We start from the raw sequence: 22,682 nt of genomic DNA on the forward strand, positions 1-22,682 counted from the left end.
TATAATGTTAAACGCATAAATTTGATGATTCCAGACAAACAACAAATATTTTAGTTTAATCAAAAGCCAACGAATTGCGGTACGTACCAATTCTAGATACGGTAAATGTCACATCACTAGCTACCTATAGATTTTACTTCACTCATCTCATTCAATTTGTTCGTTCCATTCGCTCTGCAGGAGTTTAAAAAATCATTATCATTTGAATCATTTCATTCGTTCTTCACTTCACTGGCGTTCTAGACGTGTGCTCGGCGAGTTGTGCGTAGTGGAGTTTTACATTTACTTTTACGTCTGTAAAATCACATAGTTGTTTCAATTTTGATAAGCGGCTGACCCTTTTTTAACTGTACGAGGTATAATCATTCCATTATTATTTTTGTGTGTCGTTATAATAATATTAAAATGGCGTCGGTCAATCCCTTGGGGTAGATATTTTAACCAATATCTTTTTACAGATGTCGCGCTACCGAGAATGGGACCTGTCTTGCAAAGTTTATGTGGGGAATTTGGGTACAAACGCATCGAAGTACGAGATAGAGAAAGTTTTTTCCAAATACGGGAGCATAAGAAACGTGTGGGTAGCGCGCAATCCCCCAGGATTTGCGTTCGTGGAGTACGAAGATCCGCGAGATGCCGAAGATTCAGTACGAGGTCTCGATGGAACGTAAGTACTTATTATATTTAATTAAATATTCGAGCGTCCTTTCTCTCACGATCGATTTTGAACTAACTTATTTATGATTTTCCGTTTCTCTCCGTCGTCCATCTATCGATTGATGTGTGAAATAGTGGTACGGATTGTGAACGTTGTAACGCTATGGTTTGGTTCGTCCGCCATCTTGAATTTGCTCGAGACCTACTTATCGCACTTGTAATTTTTATGTTTGCATAGCTTATCGTAATTTTAGGTCCTAAACTAATGGAAGGTCACACAATTTACTGTTTACGTAAGCTTTGCGACTTCGAAATGTCTAACCTGTTTTTTATATTTTATCACTAGTCCTGAGGTACCTATTGTACCTAGGTCATTTCATGTAGTTCAGTATCTATGAGAGTAATTGAGAGTATTGCTGACAAAGATAGTTCCCCCTCTACGCTGTCGTTTGAATGTTTAGCAGTAGACATACCTCATGAAAAAGCTCATTTTAGACCATAAATATAATATTGATCTGTTTAATCAAATTTGATTGAAGAATAATAATGCAAAGCACAGCATGCATAACATATCCTCTCACAATCTACTTGTTATATAGCACTTTTGGTACAAAAATGTAGTATGTTCTCTAATTTATTCTGGATTTAATATTTTTATTTATCACACCAAATAATTTTTATACATGAAATTTGCACGCTCCTTAGATCCATTTCATTTTCAATATGAAATGCTTGAGTCATAAGTGTGCTACATTACTATACCTCCAAATTAAGACTGATATGTGTTGTACACGAGGTGCAGAACTGGTCTTGAATTGGGGAACATTTTATTGATAATTTCACAATATTGGCATACATTTTTGCAAAAATTATGGTTGGTTGGTCATGAGAAAGTCAAACCTGACCGTATAATTATCCAGCAATCAAATGTCATTTAATGAAATAATCAAATTCTTTGATCTATCCCGAAAATACTCTGATATATTATATTCTGAATGACTTCATCCACCAACAGTCATGTAAAGATGTGTTATTTAATATTTTTAATGCTATATCTTGTAAAATATTTTGTGAATTGTATCTTTTGCATCTCACTAAATTTGAAGATAATATGGGTTTTTGTCTCATTACTTCTTAGACTATTTTACTCTTTACCAGAGGTTGGTGAGAGGTAGCTAGATGTAGTGTAGGGACGCCTGGCCGGATACAGGCGGGCTGTCGATCGCTGGTGCGTTCATTCGTAGAGGTAGCTATCTTCCCACTAATTTGACATGTCTGATGTAATATTAGTATGAAGATAACTCAACCCCGCTGACCTATGTTCATTACTAGTGGTCACATTAACACTTTCGCAACCAAGAACCCGACTCCCGGGCACTCGTGAACCGGGTTCTCGCCAAACATGCCCGCGGTTATAAATTTCGACTGGTTCCTGACGTAGTACGCCATTTTTTGTCTGTATGTGTTAATACTGTCAGTTGCTGGCGAATGTACTTATTAAATTAAAAAAATACACATTTATCCTGTAAATGCCATAGCCACACATCATCTCCATCAATAGTACAGTCACTTGCAATAATATGGTCAGAACTTAAAACTATCCGAAATGAGATCATTTCTTATGGCAAGAGAGTTAACCAAATAAGTATTCAGTCTTTGAAAAATGAAAAGTCATATTATTGGAAGTGTGTCTGATCACTGAACAAGATATTTATCATGAGTATATTGTGGCACAAGATCCATACTAATATTATAAATGGGATAGTGTGTGTCCGTTTGTTTGTGTGTCCATCTTTCACGGCAAAACGGAGCGACGAATTGTCGTGTATTTTTAAGTGGAGATACTTGAAGGGATGGAGAGTGACATAGCCTACTTTTTGCTCTTTCTATCGCGAGCGCAGCCGTGGGCAAAAGCTAGTAATTAATATTACAGTTGCATGATCTATCTAATGGTTATCTGTAACGATAAGGCTGTGCTGTACTTAACATTGACTAACTAAATAAAATATTGTCTTCAGACGCTGCTGCGGCACTAGAATCCGCGTCGAGATGTCCAACGGACGCACCCGACGCGACAGAAGGTACTTGACACATTCTCAGTATACAAGCCTTGCTCTTAAAGCTACTGCTGACCTTCACAGTTCAGCCACGCAGACACGGATCAAGCGAGACAGCTTTATTGACGTTGTCTCGATTGCACAGCCCTGTCTGTGTGACTGAATGGCTATTGGCACAAGATTTATTCAAAATTTAATCAGTGTCAGCAGCATTTGAACCAAATGACACTTGGAACTTAATTATAATTAGATACTTTGCACATGAATGAGGGTGGGCGCTTTCATTTAACTCTTTTCAAGCGAATTGAAAATTTGTTAGTGGAAGTACTTACCTTACTGGTGGTCCAATCAGTATTATGTATTTTTGCTGACTAAAATGATTAATCATCCAGATGTGGTGACAGAGATACCTATTTTACCAATTTGACAATTATCAGTAGACATTTCTAGGACTAAAACCGGCAATCATACTGTCAGCAAAAAAATTGGCTTCATGCCTTTGCATATAATATAAAAAGTTATGGGTGTGAAATTAGTATTATTGCTGACGGTATTAATTGCTAAAGCTTTGTCAGTCAAGAAATGTATGACAAGTCCTCATAACATTTTGACAATAATAAAGTAAACTGAAATTGGACCATCAGCCCATTCTTTAACAGAATGCTTTTAAAAACCGCTGTTGTAGTTAAGTTACTTTACAAGTGTGATTAAACGAGGTGGGTGTTGGAACTATTGCAGGTCCATTTTATCAACCACCAACCAACACCAACCAACGACCTCACCACATCTCTCCACTACGGTTTATTTACAAAGGCTGCCACCGACCATCGCGCCGCAGTCGACGTTCCCACGGCCTACACCTGACCTACCTCCCTAATATTCTATGAACACAGTGTAGGAACCTAATCGCTTCTACTGCACACCAGCGGAGCTTCCTAGCTCTAGTTGCTCGGTCAACGGAAACTAGCCCCCCTTCCAGCACCAGCGACTGCTCACCATATTCGGTACTTTTTATCCTATACTACCTTCGGACGGGGTGGTGACAGAGCTACAACGTCCTAGTACGGCCAACGGCAAATAGATAAGCGGCTAAATCACCCTAATTTTTAATTTTATACACATTTTTATTTCTAAGGTAACAATACGGTGTGATACGATCACAGATCTAGAATGCATAAAGATTGTAATGTGCAAACAAAAGAGGTAGACTTTGATTCAAAAATTTTAACACTTGAGCTTCACTTCACTGCTTGAATGTACCAAAACATACGTTTAGAGGATTGGGAAATACCAAAACCTGTGTTCAGAGGTTAAAGTTACATAAGCAAATAATTGACAAAACATCTCACATTTATTGCTCAATTTCATGCTTCCTTAATTATTCCCTAACTTTTCATATTCCACATTCATCCTATTGTACATTGTAGATCTGTGGTTGCATTACGTTATAATTATTAAAAGCCACTATGATCGCTACCTATTTGACGCTGGCTGTACCAATAGATTACACAGCTACATGCTTGCGGTTTTACTAGGCAGGGTCGCCATGTAACCCTCTGGTATGTAGCGGTATCTTACTTTGATGCTGTTGCTCTGTCAGCCGTCTGTCTTACCATACCTTAGCACTAGCCGAGTGTAGGATTAACTCATAGGGCTCTCAACATAGAATAAGCCGGCGTGTAAACCCCAAATCCAATAGTTTTGGTGTTTCAACAAAATGAGTGGTGTGATGTTTGGTAAATGTCAAAAGGTTAAACATTTTGATGTTATTTTTCATTTCAATATGTTTTAGGTTTGAAATTGGTAAGCATTTACTTTTAACTTGCAAATTGATACTTAAAAGTAAAAATGCAATAATGACACAAAGCGAACAGGATAAGAGTTATCTCAAACCAAGCAAAAGATACTTTGATTCTAATGGTTGGATAGAACAAAAAGAAATTCACAAATCTAATCATTAACGTTCGTGATTTAAATGCGACACTTCTCTATTTCAATATTGAACTACGTTCCTACATAAGTATTAGTCTAGCGCACTAACTAATCGAATCTATCATTTTACGAAACCATCGCCTTCGAGTGATAATTCATGACACAATATTTCCATGGAAATATATGGATATATTGCCAAGAAGTGCTATTCACTCCATAGACCTAACCGGACCTCACACCACTCACAGCCCGCACCCAGTTGGACTCACTTCTGTTTCCGCATAGGTCACGCAGCCGCAGCCCCCGCCGGCGTTCGTACTCGCGCGGCCGCTCGCCGTCTCCGCGCCGCTCGCCATCCGTGAGGCGCCGTTCGCCGTCCGTGCGCCGCTCGCGCTCGAGGGACAGACGCAGCCGGTCGGAAAGCAAGAACAGGTGTGTATATCTATGTTATATTATTTTAGACATTGGCTCCGCCGGAGTTTCTACGGAATTCTTGGATTCTTACTTGTTTCGCCCGCCGTTTGTGCGTCGCTCACGATCGACGAACAGACTCAGACGGTCGGAGAAAAAGAACAGGTGTGTTTACCCTGTATATGTTAGTCTGGGATTCCCACCGACGATCCTAGGTTCTTGGTCGTAACGCCCCGCGGCCTTTGACGCTCGCGCTAGAGAAACAGGCGCGAGTTGGTCGGATATCAAGTACAGGTGTGTACAATCTAATCTGGATTTCCACCAGTGTGCCTAGGTCCATACTTGCTACGCCGCCTGGCCTTGCATTGCTCGCGTTAGAGAAACAGGTGCAAGCATTAGACAAGAACAGCTGTGTATATTAGACATTGGTTTCTATAGCCGCTCCGCCAGAGTTCTGGCTCACGCGGCCATATGACATCCGTACGGCGCCGTTTTCAGTCTGTGCATCAGAGAGAACGAGATTTGTGCATACAGACTAAAATGGAGCTTGAACGTTCACCGCGAGAATGGATTTGTATAATTTAGGCCTTATATGTTTCTTGTTTAATTTGATCTCGTTCACCGCGAGAATGGATTTGTATAATTTAGGCCTTATATGTTTCTTGTTTAATTTGATCTAGCCATATACTGTCCATGTAGATGTTGTAACAACTTACATGATTAATCAGTCACGTTTTAGCTGTTATTTTATAACTGTAGTCACGTTTACGTGCTTATATGGAATGTACAGCGACATCTACATATTTAATCAAAAAGAAATCCTGCATTTTATCTTTTATGCTATCAAATGCTGTGGCTATATTTTGTCAACTTTTAGAACAGAAACTTTATTTGTAGATTTTTGTACTTCATTTATCATTGACTAAGTACACGTATCTGACCTACTCGTAAGAGTCCTACTGAACCAATTTTAATGAATTTGACAGGGACTAGATTGAACTCTGGAGGGAAATGCATGCTTGTCTAGGTGTAATGTTGTGAGTACTTAAAAATTAGCTTTAAAATGCTCGCTCCCACTACTTTAAAAAGCTTTTTTGACATGCGGGATTCATCCAAACGGCAAGGCGTGGAAAAATGCAGATTGTCACAAATGAATGTAATCTTATGGAACGTCACAGTAATGCTTGGAAACTGTTGGAGCTAATTTTAATGTATATGATTTCAATTATGACACCGACGTAGCGTCAATATAAGCATAATTATGTAACTAAGTAATTTTCGTGGTACTGCTGTCATAATATAATAGTGTGTAAAGAGTTTAAAAGACTATAGTTGTTATGATAAAATTAAGTAGTGGGATCAGAGCTCAAAAACGCCTATATTTCAATGGGAGGTGATGGTTCTTACATGTGACTAATCCTTTTCACAAGGATTTCTCACCAGTACTGCACTATTGCACAGTTTCTAATTTATACAATTTTCTTTTACAGATATTAAATCGTCGGATATGGCAAGAGTAAAAGGGACAGATAGTGACGCGAACGAATGCGCATGTGTGAGTGTTTGACATGTATGTAGTACAATAAATTTAATTTCACGAATCGGCGACAGTTACTTTCTGCCACGTGATTTGACATAATTGAAGATCAATTGTAAATCTACACATAATATTGTATATCAGTTCACTAAAGGTATTGTAAGACTAAATATGAAATCGGTATTACTTTAATTCGGTTAGCTAAGGACACAATAAATATAAGACGTAATATTGAAATGTTTTATTTATTATCACAAGTCCCAATTAACCAACAACATAATACCAACCTATATAATAATTATGCTAAGTGACAGGCCTGACTGCACGCTCATATTGGGCGAGCGTGCGTCCACCCTATGCAGCGTGGACTCAGCACACTTGTATGAGCTTCAATAGTTTGACATGCACGCCGCACGCCCCGCCCCGCTCAACGCTCACGCTCAATATGAGCGTGCACGAGGGCCGTATACTAAGATTGCAACCGTTTTTGTCCCGCCAGTTGAAGCCTCTGTACAGTCTCCATTAGCTATGTCGGATCTGCCAAATCTCACAAATATCGGAACACCCCACTATTGTCAACATGTCAATTTAGGCGACATGTTGTGCATAGATATAGACGTTAGCTCAGATATATTTGATGGCGATTGTACGTGTGATACTATACAGCACGACCACGGATGATTTTATTAATTCTGATGCGGTACAAATTCACGAAAAAAAATGTACTTTTTTGTACTGACGTTTAAAAAAAATTAAAAAGGTAAGTACAGAAAAGTACATTTTTTTTCGTGAATTTGTACCACTACAGAAATTAAAAAAATCATTAAATATAGTGTGGTCGTGCCAGGAAGTACCACCTATCTAGCACGACCACACCCCATGTCAAAACTCCGAAACCATGAGGGTATTTTTTTTAAAAGGTAAGTACAAAAAAGTACATTTTTTTTCGTGAATTTGTACTGCAACAGAAATTTAAAATCTCATTAAATATAGTGTGGTCGTGCCAGGGAGTACCTACCTAGCACGACCACGGGCCCTATGTCGAAACTCCAAAATCATAAGGGTACATTTTTTTTAAACGTCAGTACAAAAAAGTACATTCTTTTTCGTGAATTTGTACCGCATCAGAATTAATAAAATCATCCGTGGTCGTGCTGTATAGTATCACACGATTGTACTATCAGCTGCAAAAGTGCATGGCGGATTTATCAATGAATTCATTCATAATTTCTCTATGCACTATTGCAGCTTATAACATCCATGTATTCAAAGATCAAAAATTTCTGTTATCTAAAACAGGATCATTTCGTCGAGTTTGTCACAGATATGAGGTGGGATTATATGGGTAAGAGGTAAGAACGATTCATGCAACTGGGTTTTCGGTGGAAAAAATATTCAAAACATGAAAAGTAATTATAAATGTTGTAACAGTAATAAGTACATTATTACTTGCCACAAACAAATTGATTGAGATTATTAAATCTAAAATATATCTGTTCATGATTAGAATTGTAACAAAAGAAAGGCGACAATATAATGAAAAAAACCCCAATTTATATAAGTTAAAACACAACTAAGAACCCAACACCAATTAATAATTTATACTTAATCAAATAATAAATAAACTTTTAGCTACACAATTATTTTTATAACATAAATATTTAAGTAATACTAATACTTCTATCATTTTGGCAAAACATTTTAGTAGGTAAATATTCACTAACAGTTTTCAGAATAAATATTTAATAAGATATACATAAAAAAACTTCTACTCTTAAGAGAACTACCTTCTTATAAATATATAAATCCCTGTATAGATTACCTAGGTACATTAATTAATAATTAAATATTTGAAAGTAACTTTTATATAATTAAAAATACTCTCGAAATAGTTTCCATGTGACTGAGGCACTACAGTTATAAAATGTATAAGTTACTAAATAAAGGAAAATATAATATACTTTGGAATTTCTTATCTAATGTCTTCTATATACTAGAAAAGGGGACGGTTTTTTTTTTTTTTTTATGAAATAGGCAGCAAACGAGCAGACGAGCCGCCTGATGGAAAGCAGTCATCGCCGCCCATGGACATAAGCAACATCAGGGGAGTCACCTATGCGTTGCCGACCTTTAAGAACCCTAAATACCTGCTTCTTGAAGAACCCCATGTCATAGCGCAAGGGGAACACCTCAGAAGGTAGCTCATTCCACAACTTGCATGTTCTGGGCAAAAATGAGCGAGAGGCCCGTTTGTTCTTTGTTTGCCACGTATCTAGAAAGTGAGGATGAACTTTGTTTCTTTGGCGGGAGGTGCGGTGATAAAAGCGCGACGGTGGCACCAGGTCAAAAAGTTCTTCAGAACACTCCCCGTTGTACAGACGGTAGAATAAGCACAGAGAGCCAACATCTCTCCGGAGGCTAAGAGGATCTAAACCGACTGTGAGTTCGGGATTGCCAACAATACGAACTGCCCGGCGTTGGATAGAGTCAAGTGGAAGAAGTTGATATTTCGGTGCTCCAGACCAGAGATGAGAACAGTACTCCATATGTGGTCGAACCTGTGCTTTGTATAGTAAAAGCCGGTGACCCGATGTGAAGTACTGTTTCGCTCTATTGAGTACCCCGAGCTTCTTAGAGGCCAGTTTGGCCTTGAGTTCCAAATGACCCCGGAACTGGACCTCATTCGTAATGTCGACACCGAGTATCCCGATACTCTTGGAGATGGTAAGGGGAGTGTTCTGGAATTCAGGCGCTATGTCAAATGGGATTTTTTTAGCGGAAAACGCGCAAACTTGTGTCTTACTGGGGTTGAACTCGACGAGATTACGTTTACCCCACTCGGATACCTGCTCAAGAGAGGCCTCGATTTCAGACACAACTTGCATTCGGCATTCCAATACCTGCTCCCGAGAGGCATTTGCACGACCCGTGTACTGGCTATCACCTGTGCTGTCATCCGCATAACAATGGATATTGCTAGTTAATAGCATATCATTGATATGAAGGATGAACAAGGTCGGTGACAGGACAGATCCTTGGGGTACACCAGCGTTAATCGGCCGGAGATCTGAGCATTGTCCGTCGATGACAACTGAAATGCTTCGGCCAGATAGAAAGCTGGCCACCCACTTGCAAAGCCCCTCTGGGAGCCCGTACGAAGGGAGCTTGGAAAGAAGCGCCTTATGCCGAACCCGGTCAAAAGCCTTAGCAATATCTAGGCTGACTGCCAGTGCTTCTCCCTTGCTCTCAATGGCGGTGGCCCAACGATGAGTCAAGTATACCAGAAGATCACCAGCGCCACGACCATGGCGGAAGCCGTATTGCCGGTCACTTATAAGCTGGTGGTCTTCAAGGTACGCTAAAAGCTGGTTATTGACCACGCGCTCCATTACCTTGGAGAGAAGGGAGGTTATCGCTATGGGCCGATAGTTGGCCGGGTCTGTGCGATCACCCTTCTTTGGGATTGGATGGACCCAAGCAGTCTTCCAGGATGACGGGCATTTACCTGAGCAGTATGAAAGCGAGAAAAGGCGCGTCAAAACCGGGGTTAGCTCCGGAGCGCACGTTCTCAGCACAATAGCTGGTATACCGTCAGGCCCACTGGACTTATTGACGTCGAGGGCAAAAAGTGCACGCCTAACTGCACTTTGAGTGAAGCGCACCTCGGGCATGGATGCCTCACAGCGCGGGATGCTGGGTGGTGTGCTACCCCGTCGTCAAGCGTCGAGTTTGACGCAAAAAGAGAACACAAGAGATTCGCTTTTTCTTTTGTGGAATGAGCCAATGAGTCGTCAGGTTTATGAAGAGAAGGAAGGGAGACCTTACAGAAGTTCCCCTGAACAGCTTTGGCGAGAGACCAGAAATTACGAGTCCCAGCAGGCTGACTAACCAGTCTCTCGCCAATTCTGTAGGTGTGTTGGAACTTTGCTGCAGCAATACGCTTCTTGCAGAACCTGGATGCAGCGTTATAACGCTTCTTTAATTCGGAGGCATTCGGATCATTGACTCTGCTGGCGGCTACCCAGGCCCGGTAGGCCTCGCACTTAGATTTGCGGACTTCAGTGCAAGATTTACCGAACCAAGGCTGAGAACGACCACCAACACGAACTGAGGAGCTCGGAATGAAGCATTCCATGCCCTGGAGGATCGTGTCAGCTATGAGTTCCGCACAATCATTAGGATCATCCGAAGAGAAGCAAAGTTGCTTCCAAGGGTATGACGCGTAAAATTCCCGCAACCCATCCCAGTCTGCTGTCTTATAATGCCACACATGTCTGCACCCAGGGGGTCGACTTTGCCCAATCTGCTCTGGGGATACGGTACAGCGAACCAGGCAATGATCTGACGAACCCAAGGGTGCGAGGCGAGACACCTGGAGATTTTCAGGATGCGATGACAACACTAAGTCCAATAAGGCGGGAGTGTGGTCCTCGATGTCCGGAATTCGAGTAGGACCATCGACTAGTTGGGAAAGGTCGTAAGCTGCAGCAAGGTGGAGAACAGCTCTCCCGGCATAGTCAGTGCGTGTAGATCTCAACCAGTCAGTGTGGTGGGCGTTAAAATCGCCTAGAATTGTGAACTCTGCCGAGGGAAGCCGTTCGAGAACTTCATTAAATCCCACTTGTATGCGCTCCAGGAGACGGTCGGTCTCAGAGTCTCCGCTGTGAGACCTGTAGAGGCATACGTAGACATAAGTGTGGCCATCATGGTCTACACGCGCCCAAATTAGCGACAGGTCTCTGTCTTCAAGATGGCCCAGACGGCGACAGCAAATATCATCCCGGATAAACATACACACTCCAGCCTTAGACACGAACTTGTGTTCGAGAGTGTAACCAGGATACATGAGGTAAGAAATGTCAGCCGGGGTAGATATTTGCGTCTCCGTCAAGAATAACAAGGCCGGCCTGTCCATCTCAAGGTGGTGGTGGACGGAGTTCAAGTTGGAGTGGAGGCCCCTAATGTTGCAAACGTCCACTAAAAATGTGGAACGTGGAGCCGCTGTAAATCGTTTTTTCTTTTTGTTTGCAGGCATAATTATTGAGAAGCAGGTATAATAGACAGATCAGATCAACATAGAATCGACAGCAGCGAGGTCACAGGCGAGGCAAAATCTCGCCAAGATACAGCAGGTGGAGTGGTTCCCTGGCACGGGGGACGGAAGGGCCCCCGGTCCGACCCGAGATTGAACGCTGCGTTCCACTCCGGGATCCCAGTCCGGCGCAGCGACCAACCCAAGGCTTTTTACACTGGCGGCAGGACAGCCTCCCCAGCTGGGACAAGCTGGGGTTCGGGTCCTCTACGAACCAGCGGGCGGCCAGCGGATAACCGTTTCACCGGGTCTCCCTGGCCCCCATGCCAAAGAAACACGCCTGAAGCAACAGAGCGAGGAACAGGCCCACGCAGACCAGGTGTTGTCGAGACTAAGTTGATCGGGGAAGGAGCTGGTTTTCGCGCACTCAACCGGAACACATCAGCAAGGAAGGATGCTTTGCGGCCAACTACAACGCGAAGGTGGTCGCCAACCAGACGAGTCCAGAGAAAGGGACTCTACCACCAGCAAAGTATCAGTGATTTGAAATTACGTGGGGCCACTGATTAACCCCACTACCCGAAGGAATTGTTGACCATTTAGCACTACCCAGGGGACACGTGTAGGGTAACTAGAGTCAAGAAGCACTGCTTCGCCTACGGACGCGGTCAAATTATCCCCCCCATGTATTCCTATCCTATGAGTCCTATGACTCGCTGTATACTTCTACTACTAGGAATTATATTGATCAATACCACTAATCGTCACTACTTTTAAAGAATCTCGTATCTCACGCTGTTCCTCAAAGTTAAAACGCAGTAAGGCTATATGCATTCCATACATACTTACTACAATTTTCTTTTCATTGACAGACGAAGATACAAGTTTTTTTTCCCCTCACTAGCTCGGAAACAGGTGTTTTGTCCTTTAATACCAGCGGGTAAAAACGCATTTTATCCACTAGTGGGTAAAGTAATTTGACCTTGAATAAAGTCAAAATAACTGCTTTAAAACTGATAAAAGTAGGTGAATCTAGTAATAAAGATGATTTACCACCTGTGGAACTACTGGAAGCAGTGATAAACGCATTTTTTGCGTTGTACTTTCCTCGCTATAGTGAGGGGAAAAGTTTTGTGTTACACTCGGGTGCAAATGTATTTTACTTCTCGTGTGTTAAAAAACTCGCAAGTTCAGGATTCTATTCCCGAACCACTCGCTTCGCTCGTGCTTCAACTATAGAATCCTTTCACTTGCTCGTTTTTCAATTCCACACTCGGCGTTAAAATACAACTTTGCCCCCTTGTATAACAAATAACTATTAAAAGTAGTGACGTAATTTCCTATGTCTGCCACTCTTATTTCAAAAATAAGACTACAAATAATAGTCTCGAAAGTAGGTAAGCGCTAAAATTTATCAGGTTCTGTTTGTCTTTCACAACATTCGATCATGCTCAAAACACCAAACACCACTAAGGGCCAGTTGCATCAACCACGTTAACAGACACGTCAATGTGACGCAGCAGTCTATTGAAATTGTGATACAAAGATTTTGAACGTAAAGACGGTTTGGTGCAACCGACCCTAAGCAGTTTATTCAATAAATACTTAACCTAGGGAACAAATAATTTATATCTATGATTTTACTTACTCACACTACTAACAAAATAAATATTAAACGGACATAAATAGCTCAAAAGATAAAGGTACTAATAAATTACCCTTTAGTTGGACCCGTAATACGATAACCGTGTAGTCTAAAGATCAGAGTTAGCTGCTTGTGGTGAAACCGTTAGTTCGATTCCAGCTGAAATAGATGGCGTATAAACACTTTAGCGGCTATTTTGAGGAATTTAATTACAACTATTCTCTTTATACTCAACTGTAGCCGCATACACGAGAATAAAAGCCTCTCGGCAATAATCACATATTTCTAGTCAGCCTTATATGCCATCTATTTCAGACTTGCCTAATCTATTCCTTATATTTAACAGGCCGTTGCTTCCACACAAAAAAGTCGAAATACACATACGTACCGACAGCAACCAACACTGTACCCGCTACGTGTAAAATGGTCACGTTATTCTTAAAAACTATGGAAGACAATATAAGTGATACAAATTTTCTTAAAGTTAGTATGAACGTCACTGTGACTGAAGACTCTTTTGTGGCTAGCTGATGGACGGAGCGAGTGCAGAAAAATTGGGATATTATATTCAGGGCTATGATAAGCCAAGTTTCTGAATCTAAGGTTAGTGCTGTATTGTATAGATGAGGTGTGAGGAATAAAAATATGACGAGAGGTAAGGCGTGCGTGTAGAACAGCATCTGAAAACGAATACATGTTATTTCAGCAGTTCTCGAAAAGTTTGTACAAAAATTAAGGAAAAAGTTAAATTCGTTTTTATTAATCCTATTTTGTCACCAAGATATTTTTGATGAATTGAGATTTTAGTAAGTTTTTGTATATATCTTACGAAAGTCGACTTATATTATTTATTAAATGTTGGTAACAAAATAGGATCAATTAAAATTTGCTGACGTGGCTATGTACAAAGTTTTCGGGAACTGCTCATTTTAAATTAAATACAATAGCGAAGAAAATATTGCAAGGGTAAAAGTGACCGGCCATATCTAAGAGACGCATGTCCTGAGGTGCGGCGCGCCGCGCGCCACGCCGCTTGGCGGCGCGTCTTACGTCCTTCCTATACAAAATGTACTGAGGAGACGTTTTTTGAATTACATTCAGGCGGCGTGGCGCGGACGTCCGTTGCGCGCCCCGAGACACGCGACGCTTAAGTGGGAACGCTGCCTAAGGCACTGGTCCCACCGTGAGCTAGTAAGCTATGAGGTATCTGCTATAAAAACGAACAAAAGATAATCATTCCCGTGTAAATAAAAGAGACACGGCGATGTTTATAGTTACTCGCCCAGCGGTGAGCTATCAAAATCGCATTATGCAACAGCAAGAAACAATATATTTCTACTAAGGAAAGTCTTATCAAACTTTATGGTAATTATAGGCACAACATTCAAGCGCTTGCACTGTTCATTAAACTGTATGGTCTTATTATCAGTTCCATTTCAGTGGACTTTCAAAACGTACTATAGCATAAAAACACAAAATCGCAATTGGAAGACGAGTACGTAGGTAAAGTGCTCACGCTATCTTATCATCAGATCCTGACCTAGGGTTGCCATATATCGAATTATCCCATTATCGGGACAAAAGGATAAAAATCCCCCTTGTCATGCTTTGCCCGATCCACGGGCGGATCCAGTTTCGTTCTCAGGGGGTGTCACGTGGTCAATGTGTGTGCCCAGCCCCAGGGATTTGTATGGCCAACCTGGATTCTAGGCGGGAGGGAGGGGTGTCATGACCCCACGGATCCCTTTAATACGTATCTACTGCAGTGTCTGTCATGATCACTTAATCACTCTCCGTTTGTTACTGTCACGCAGTATATAGGTAATACTTAATATGCGGGCCCTTTACAATGTTTAATAGTTATTTGTTATACAAGGGGGCAAAGTTGTATTTTAACGCCGAGTGTGGAATTGATTTTTAACACACGAGAAGTAAAATACATTTGCACCCGAGTGTAACACAAAACTTTTCTCCTCACTATAGCGAGGAAACTACAACGCAAAAAATGCGTTTATCACTGCTTCCAGTAGTTCCACAGGTGGTAAATCATCTTTATTACTAGATTCACCTACTTTTATCAATTTTAAACCAGTTCATTTGACTTTATTCAAGGTCAAATTACTTTACCCACTAGTGGATAAAATGCGTTTTTACCCGCTGGTATTAAAGGACAAAATACGTGTTATAACACTTTAAGTTCTCGCGCTTTGTACACATATTTAAAGTCACACACAGGTCACAGAAACACACACAGGTATACAGAAAGCCCACCCACACTGACAGGTACCTGCAAGCTTCTTCCCATCATCATCCGAGACATCTGCAATCGGTGGTCACATCCCTGGTTAACAGGGCTCGAGACTTATGTGACTCTGAACACTTAGACGAGGAGTTAGCCCATGTTCAGAAGGTGCTGAGGAAAAATGGGTATTTGCAGACAATCCCGCGCAAGACTAAGAAGGGGGAGAGACATCCGCAGGTTGACAGGCAACCAGCCTTTTTGCCGTATGTGAAAGGGATAACGGATAAAGTTGGATCAGTACTAAGAAAAGTCTCCATTAAGACTGTATACACACCGTTATCTAAAGTAGCGAGTCTCTTACGCAGTCCTAAGGATGTCATTCCGTACCAAAGTCCGGGTGTCTACAAGATAGATTGCAGTTGTGGAAGTGCGTATATTGGCCAAACAAACCGCAGCGTTCAAGAGAGGGTGAAGGAACACATAGCGGCAGTTAAAAATCGCCATATACACAAATCTGCAATCGCCGAGCACTTGCTTACTGCGGAAACGAATCACTGGATTGAGCTACACAAACCCAAAGTTCTTTCCACCGAGCGACACTATTATCCCCGGATTGTGAGGGAGGCGATCGAAATTAAAAAATATACTAAAAACTTTAACAGGGAAGACGGGTATAGATTATCGCCAACATGGGGACCAGTGATTCAAATGTTCAAACCAAAAGATCTATCTTCGGACCAGTGCGCGGATGTTGTGAGTGCTGTGTGTCGTGCGGTGGGAAATAAACAATAACTAAAAGCGGGTAGATTATATTTATTTGTCTACCCCGAACATTTATATAAATTAATATCGGGTAGTTTTGTGTTGTTTACATCTCCGGTGACACTTTGCTGGGACGTCAGTCTTCCGCGACCACGGCCAGTGCAACCTGGCCGAAACGTTGGCAAAAAAGGTAAAAATAATGTTAATTAATCGCGTTCGACCTGTGTGTGACTTTAAAATACGTGTTTCCGAGCTAGTGAGGGGAAAAATTTATTACATATGTATCTAGCAGTATATTATAAACATTATACCTCCTCAGGATGTTTTCCATGTTTGACATATAGCATTTCTTGCTGCAAACCAGTAAATGCCCCCGTTACCAGTGTAGCCAACAATATCACCACACCTACAACAATAGACAACATTAGGTACTGTACGTAAAAAGGTAACAGAAATAATAAATTCTATAAGAATATGTTCTAAAAGGCTAACTCAGATCTGCTCCATGTAATATTGAACATAAACCTGTTTTTATCACGATTCTTCGAATATCTACTTAACGGAATAAATAAATGGAAATTAAAAAAAAAACTGTAATATACAACTTGCTTCTTTCTAGATTAGTGGTGGGTAAAGTACGGCCCGCGGGCCATATCCGGCCTTCCATGTCTTTCAAAATAGTGTGTGATATGGCCAGTGCTGTAGTAAAATTACATTTTTGGTGTAAATCTGGCCCTCTTCTAAAATTATTTTACATGTTGACCCTATGCACATCATTCATTAAAATTTACCTATGCACCAATATATAAAGGTGCCTCTCTGCTGCTCTATACTAGCGCCACCATACAACGCCAATGCTACTCCGGCACTGATGAAGACAGAGCCCACAGCTCTAGTCGTCTTTGGGGTGCGGTTCAGCATGTACCATGATACTATCATGCTGACGGGTGATGATGCTGATCTGGGAAGGAAAATAAGTTGTAATATTGAATTTGGTGAAAGGCAAAATGAATTAACATCATTATAAAACTTTGTATGTGCAACGGATGTAGAAGCACACACTTTAGAAAATTTACTGTATTGGAGTTCATCATCATTTGTTTCTTTACAAGTATAGCATGTTTTAAAAGTGAACTGACAGTATCACTAATTGATAGTCTTCTTAACTGAATTATTAAAATTTAGTCTATATCTGAACATATTGTAGAAAACTTTATATAGATAAAGGATGAGAGACAAGGATGTAGATGAAGTTAAGTATGCAACTGTACATAATTAGGCATGAAACCAGGCGGTCTAGCACAACTGGCACTCTTGCCTGCGAGTCCATACTTGAAGTCGCGCTTGATGTATGGACTTGCGTGCGACAATGCAAGTTGTGCTAAACCGCCAGGAGTATTGTGCCTGTCATTATGTATCAGTCACATAAAAAATGAATAATAGCATATTCTTACCTAATGATCATGTGTAGGGTAGATGGTACATGTAATGAATAGACATAGTTGTTTGCTACATTTGTTATAAAAAATAGCACCACCAAAATGACATATTGCCTAATAGGTATTGAGGGCTTTACCTGAAAAGAAAACAAAGATTTGAACAATTTTCCTTAGATTTATAACAGGAATATTTTCCTAGAGTTTAACCATATAGTTGGTAAAAAATATATTGATTAATGTTAATAAAAGAAATAGGTTCCTTTATAAAAAGCTTTGAGATTTTTTCTATGGTTCACCGAAAACTCAAAATTTGAGTAACTACTTAACAGAATAAAGTGTTAAAACACGGAAACAAAGTCAATACTAATTATTACAACATACCGTCCCGAATTTCGTGGTGAATACAAAACCTTGTAAAGATATAAAGAAACCCTGTAAAAATGTTATTAAAGTAGCACATTCCGGTGCTTTCGTCATCAAAATTTCCATCAAAAAGGCACTAGAGCAACATGATACGAACACTTTTGATATCGTACTCTTTACATTCATTTTAACTACGTTTTTAATTTAAGATTATTTAGATTTCATGATTTAGATACGCGCTACCGCTCCAAGCAACCAGTGAAACTAGAGATAAGGAAACGGCTAAAATGCAATGTTTGATAACTTTCGAAAAGTTTTGAGTTTTGTTTGGAGCGTTCGGATATTTATTTTCATAAGCGATGTTTTCATTTTATCAAAATTGGATGTTATTATGATTGACTTAAATGCAAAGCGTTAAAAGTTCACTGTAAATATTATTTTACAGTATAAGATTTTACTAAACTTGATTCCTTCTCGGACACTATTTACAACTTCAATTTAAAATCCCGAATTATAGATACGAATATTATTTGAGATTAGAACGCTCTTACATCAGCTCAAGACGGAATGCGAGTACGTCATCCGTCAAAAGTCACGACGACATGTCACATGTGACAGTTACGTTCGGAAATTAATTAAGATTTAATACCGCGATACTCTACGCCTACTCGACAACAGATGGCGTGATTTTACTAAATGGCAATCTTCATCATCAAGCTGCAAAACAGCTTCTCGACGCTAAATGTCACTAGTACACGAAATCAATAATCTGCAGACGTTCAATTTATTCGTTTAATTATGTAGACATATATTTGAATCCATACTGTTGATATCTTAGTAAAACAAGATAATAAGAAGCTAAGGCTTACAAGAAAAGGTTTCTTGTAAGACTTTACAAAACAAGTTAGTTGAGTTACACTTTAAGGATAGGTACCTTGCGTATTTGAAGGTATTACAAGGTATACGATACTGTGGTACCTTCATTCAGCAGGCGAGCCTTCGAGTACAACTGCTAACCATCTGGTATTCTGTAAAACTGTTTTATAACAGCTTTCTAGAGTGCTCAAAGATAATTTATTTACTTATCTGCAATATTACGGAACAAGAGGTTTATAATTAGCGCTAAAAGAGAGAGTGGATGCAAATGCAATTGCAAATAAATGAGGTACCAGAAGCCTATTAAAAAACCAGAGTTTGATAAATGCTTTAAAATTCTAAAAGATTTGACTGATTGAGAGATCTGGCATAAAGACATCGTCACAAAAAGAAGAAGTACAAGTATGACAGAATTGGACAGAATGTTGCGTTTGACATAACTTGATAATATTTTCCATGTACATGAGATTTGTATATCTATTGATATATACATTCCTATTTTTCTTAAAATACTCGTAAAAGCATAAGTGTACGTATATATTATATTGATCTATCATAGCAGTCCCGTCTTATTAAAAGTGCAAAATTACAAAGCAGTATATGTAGGTAACTAGTTTGTTTTCTAATAACTAAATAAATAATGTTATCCAAAAAAGGCACTATGTCGCGTAGCAACCTACAACCTAAACTATGTAGCGATTAGCGGCCATTGCTGAACGTTGAATGATCACGGCACAACACAACACTAGCGAAGCTCGTTTCGTTCAAGTCAGTTCGCTCGCTCAGCCGCGCCGACGCGCTTGCGTGTGATAACCTCGTGCCAAAATGTTACAAACAATTTCGCACAACCAAAACACTCAGTGACATCGTTTTACACTGTTCTTTTAACGAAAACAGTATTTTAAAGTGCTCTGTGGGATTAAAGTGTCTGTGTTTCAACTTATTTTTCTAACGACTGCACAATGCGAAAATTTTTCGGTAAATTCGTTAGTGTGCACGAAATATTGACGGCAAAATGTTGAAGGGATATTTTGTTTTCGTGTTCGTGTTCCAGTTTTTTTCAGCCGGTAAGTTTAATTCAAGTGCATTATGTCTATGATTATGTTTTTTTTAATTGACTCACCGACCTCAATTATCACGGTCCAATTAAACAAGTTTTAAAAAAGTTGACGCTACGCGGATGCTAAGCATATTAGCAAGCTACCTTCGAAAAAAAAAGTTATGTTTTGTATTCGGCGCACTGAAGTTTTGTTTTACATGTTTGCGTTTAATCTAATTATTAAATTAGTTTCGAACATTTCGTCTTACAGATCCACACGCGAAAGTTCTATAATTTTATTAATGTTTGAAAGTCTTTCCCATCACGGAACAATGGTATTCCGGACCTTTGGGAGGCGTGCGCGGGGCCGAAGCCAACGCGTAGAGGCCCTTTCGACACTTGGATGTTGCCCTTGCCCATATCATGGGACACACGCAGAGGCAACACCCGCCAGGGTGTAAGGACTATTTGAGAGTTAAAGAGTTAAGTTATTATGAAATAGTTATTTAACTTCGACACATATTACCTACCTTTACGTATGTGTTTATAATAATATCGAAGAAATTTTCACTCCATGTGTGCGACTGTACAGTGTACTCTATGATTGCACCTAAGTAGGTCGATTGACCATTTTACATATTTTTAAGAATAAATTCCCGTTACCTACAAACGCTGTAGAGCGTGAATCGAAACGTTCAAAGGCTGCAAGCCATGGCATTCTAACCTGCAGGCGAGGCGTTTGCTATTTCCCGCTAATATCTAAGGCCCACTTGCACCAACCACTTAACTCAGGGTTAGTGGGCTGTCAACTGTCAAATTCCATATAAAATGGTAGGTTAACCCTCCATTTTCGTTGGTGCAAGTGGCCCTTAGGGTCTACGCCAGTGGTGGGCAACTTCATTGGGGGCCAAATATGAAGGAAGATTTTAGAGGCGGGCCAGATTTAGACCAAAAATGCATATTACACACTATTTTGAAAGACTAGTGGCGGGCCGGATAGAATCTTTTCGCGGGCCGGACTTGGCCTGCGCCATACTTTGCCTACCACTGGTCTACGCTCTCATGCCCGAAGTTTCCGGACTTCGGAGTAGGCCCCAAGATTAGAGCTGAACGTAATAGACACTTAGGATACATACTTATGAAGAAAATTGGACTCAGTCTTATATTCTCTCCCGCACAAACCGTTAACAACCTACGTTAATTGGGTACCGAAACCTTCCCTAAATTATTATTATTAAAACAGGGTTCGAGGATATATATCAAGATATATATCCGATATATATCGGATATATATCCAGCTAGGTTCGACGATATATATCAATGGATACAAATATCCGATATATATATATATATTTTTAAATAAATATTTCAATACAAAAATGGTTTTGAAAAATGTAACATTGTTAAAAAACTAGTTTTTTGTGTTTGTTACTGTTTTTATACAAAATTTTATGTTTTTTTGTACATTTTTCCTTATTTAAAGTAGTATTCATAAATAACGCAACAAAAAAATGAAATGCCTTCCATACAAAATGGATATATATCAAAGTTGATATACAATCCGATATATATCATAAATATCCGATATTTTGATATTTATTATAAATATCGGATATTTTCTAACCCTGTATTAAAATATATTAACCTAAATAAATGTGCACTAGTCATTATTGAAAGATGAAAATACGTAAGTTTAAAGATTTTCGCGAACAAAACTAAATTACCTATATGTTTGTTTACTAAACTGTGTATAGATAGTCCTTACACACAAATAATTTTTGATACAAACTTGTATGGCCAACTGTACTTTTCATTAAACAACAGATGTGTGCAAGTGTGAAATTGAAATTACTTATCGTGAACATCTTAGCGTAAATTAATATTACCACTACCATGTCGATGCTCGACCTCCAAAGTGCGTTTTATGGAGTAATTACTTTAAATTAGTTTGTTTACAACGATAGGCAATAATCATAGCTCATCGTTTTCATTCTATGGAACTATGGCATTGAATATTATCCTCTTAAGGTGCTGTTACACGGGCAATACAATTGCCAGCAATAGGCTACTTGCCTTCTAGTCAAATCAGCTTCTTTTTAAGAACTGTCAAAACGAATTTGAACGACTTGCTAATATGGAATTTATATGAAATCGAATCGAATTGAGTGACGTCACGGTCAACTCAGTTACTTTATATAATTCTACCTGACTTATTAATTAGAAATTGGATTTAAAAATAACTTCTGTCCATGTTCATACATACATACATACAATCACGCCTGTATCCCATGAAGGGGTACAGAGCACATTACTCATTTCAGTGCTACTGGTAAGGGGTTGACAATTGTGACTTTTGATTTTAACAATTTAACCCATATCCCACAGTCGCCTTCTACGACACCCACGGGAAGAAAGGGGGTGGTGAAATTCTTAACCCGTCACCACACGGGTCTGTCCATGTTTTTCTTATAATTATCTGATACTTTATTTCGTGCATGGTATACAATATTTTATTTTAACTACAGTCAAGTTACCTATTCTACATACCATCGGCAATGTGAATTGCTGGCAATTTTGTTGCCCGTGAAACAGCACCGTTACGGCCGACTGCTATGATGAAATGAAACCTTTAATTATAAAAATAACTAGCTAATAAATAAAACTGGCATCCTGCTTCCCCCGGACCGTGA

At 39.8% G+C, this 22,682-nt stretch overlaps 3 protein-coding genes and 1 non-coding gene across 6 annotated transcripts in view; 3 read left to right on the forward strand and 1 right to left on the reverse strand.

Moving 5' to 3' along the window:
* The first annotated feature begins 215 nt into the window (after positions 1 to 215).
* Positions 216 to 6,825, forward strand: LOC125241656 (RNA-binding protein 1). 2 transcript variants are annotated; one of them, XM_048150231.1, is made up of 6 exons: positions 216 to 356; positions 459 to 667; positions 2,676 to 2,738; positions 4,932 to 5,078; positions 6,044 to 6,094; positions 6,548 to 6,825. In XM_048150231.1, exons 2-5 carry the CDS (start codon positions 459 to 461, stop codon positions 6,048 to 6,050), a joined length of 426 nt encoding a protein of 141 aa, XP_048006188.1. In that variant the 5' UTR covers positions 216 to 356; the 3' UTR covers positions 6,051 to 6,094; positions 6,548 to 6,825. The 2 variants fall into 2 exon arrangements, with proteins under 2 accessions (XP_048006188.1, XP_048006187.1); XM_048150230.1 differs by lacking the exon at positions 6,044 to 6,094.
* Positions 1,349 to 1,483, forward strand: LOC125241978. Its single transcript, XR_007178808.1, has one exon. It is a non-coding gene; the product is annotated as a small nucleolar RNA SNORA53 (small nucleolar RNA).
* A 6,109-nt stretch (positions 6,826 to 12,934) lies between the features above and the next one.
* On the reverse strand, positions 12,935 to 18,346 carry LOC125241653 (UDP-xylose and UDP-N-acetylglucosamine transporter-like). The gene is made up of 5 exons (XM_048150226.1): positions 18,096 to 18,346; positions 17,730 to 17,851; positions 17,067 to 17,236; positions 16,587 to 16,681; positions 12,935 to 13,951 (listed from the first exon to the last, which is right to left on the reverse strand). Exons 1-5 carry the CDS (start codon positions 18,261 to 18,263, stop codon positions 13,598 to 13,600), a joined length of 909 nt encoding a protein of 302 aa, XP_048006183.1. The 5' UTR covers positions 18,264 to 18,346; the 3' UTR covers positions 12,935 to 13,597.
* Positions 18,347 to 19,716: 1,370 nt separating this feature from the next.
* The window catches only part of LOC125241649, a 118,306-nt gene continuing 115,340 nt past the window's right edge, over positions 19,717 to 22,682 (forward strand). For both annotated transcript variants that reach the window (XM_048150220.1, XM_048150221.1), the window contains exon 1: positions 19,717 to 20,020. In XM_048150220.1, coding sequence (XP_048006177.1) covers positions 19,969 to 20,020 — 52 coding nt within the window. In that variant the 5' untranslated portion in view covers positions 19,717 to 19,968. The remainder of the gene's footprint in view (positions 20,021 to 22,682) is intronic.

This window comes from Leguminivora glycinivorella, chromosome Z (assembly GCF_023078275.1).
Source record: "Leguminivora glycinivorella isolate SPB_JAAS2020 chromosome Z, LegGlyc_1.1, whole genome shotgun sequence".
Lineage (NCBI taxonomy): Eukaryota > Metazoa > Arthropoda > Insecta > Lepidoptera > Tortricidae > Leguminivora > Leguminivora glycinivorella.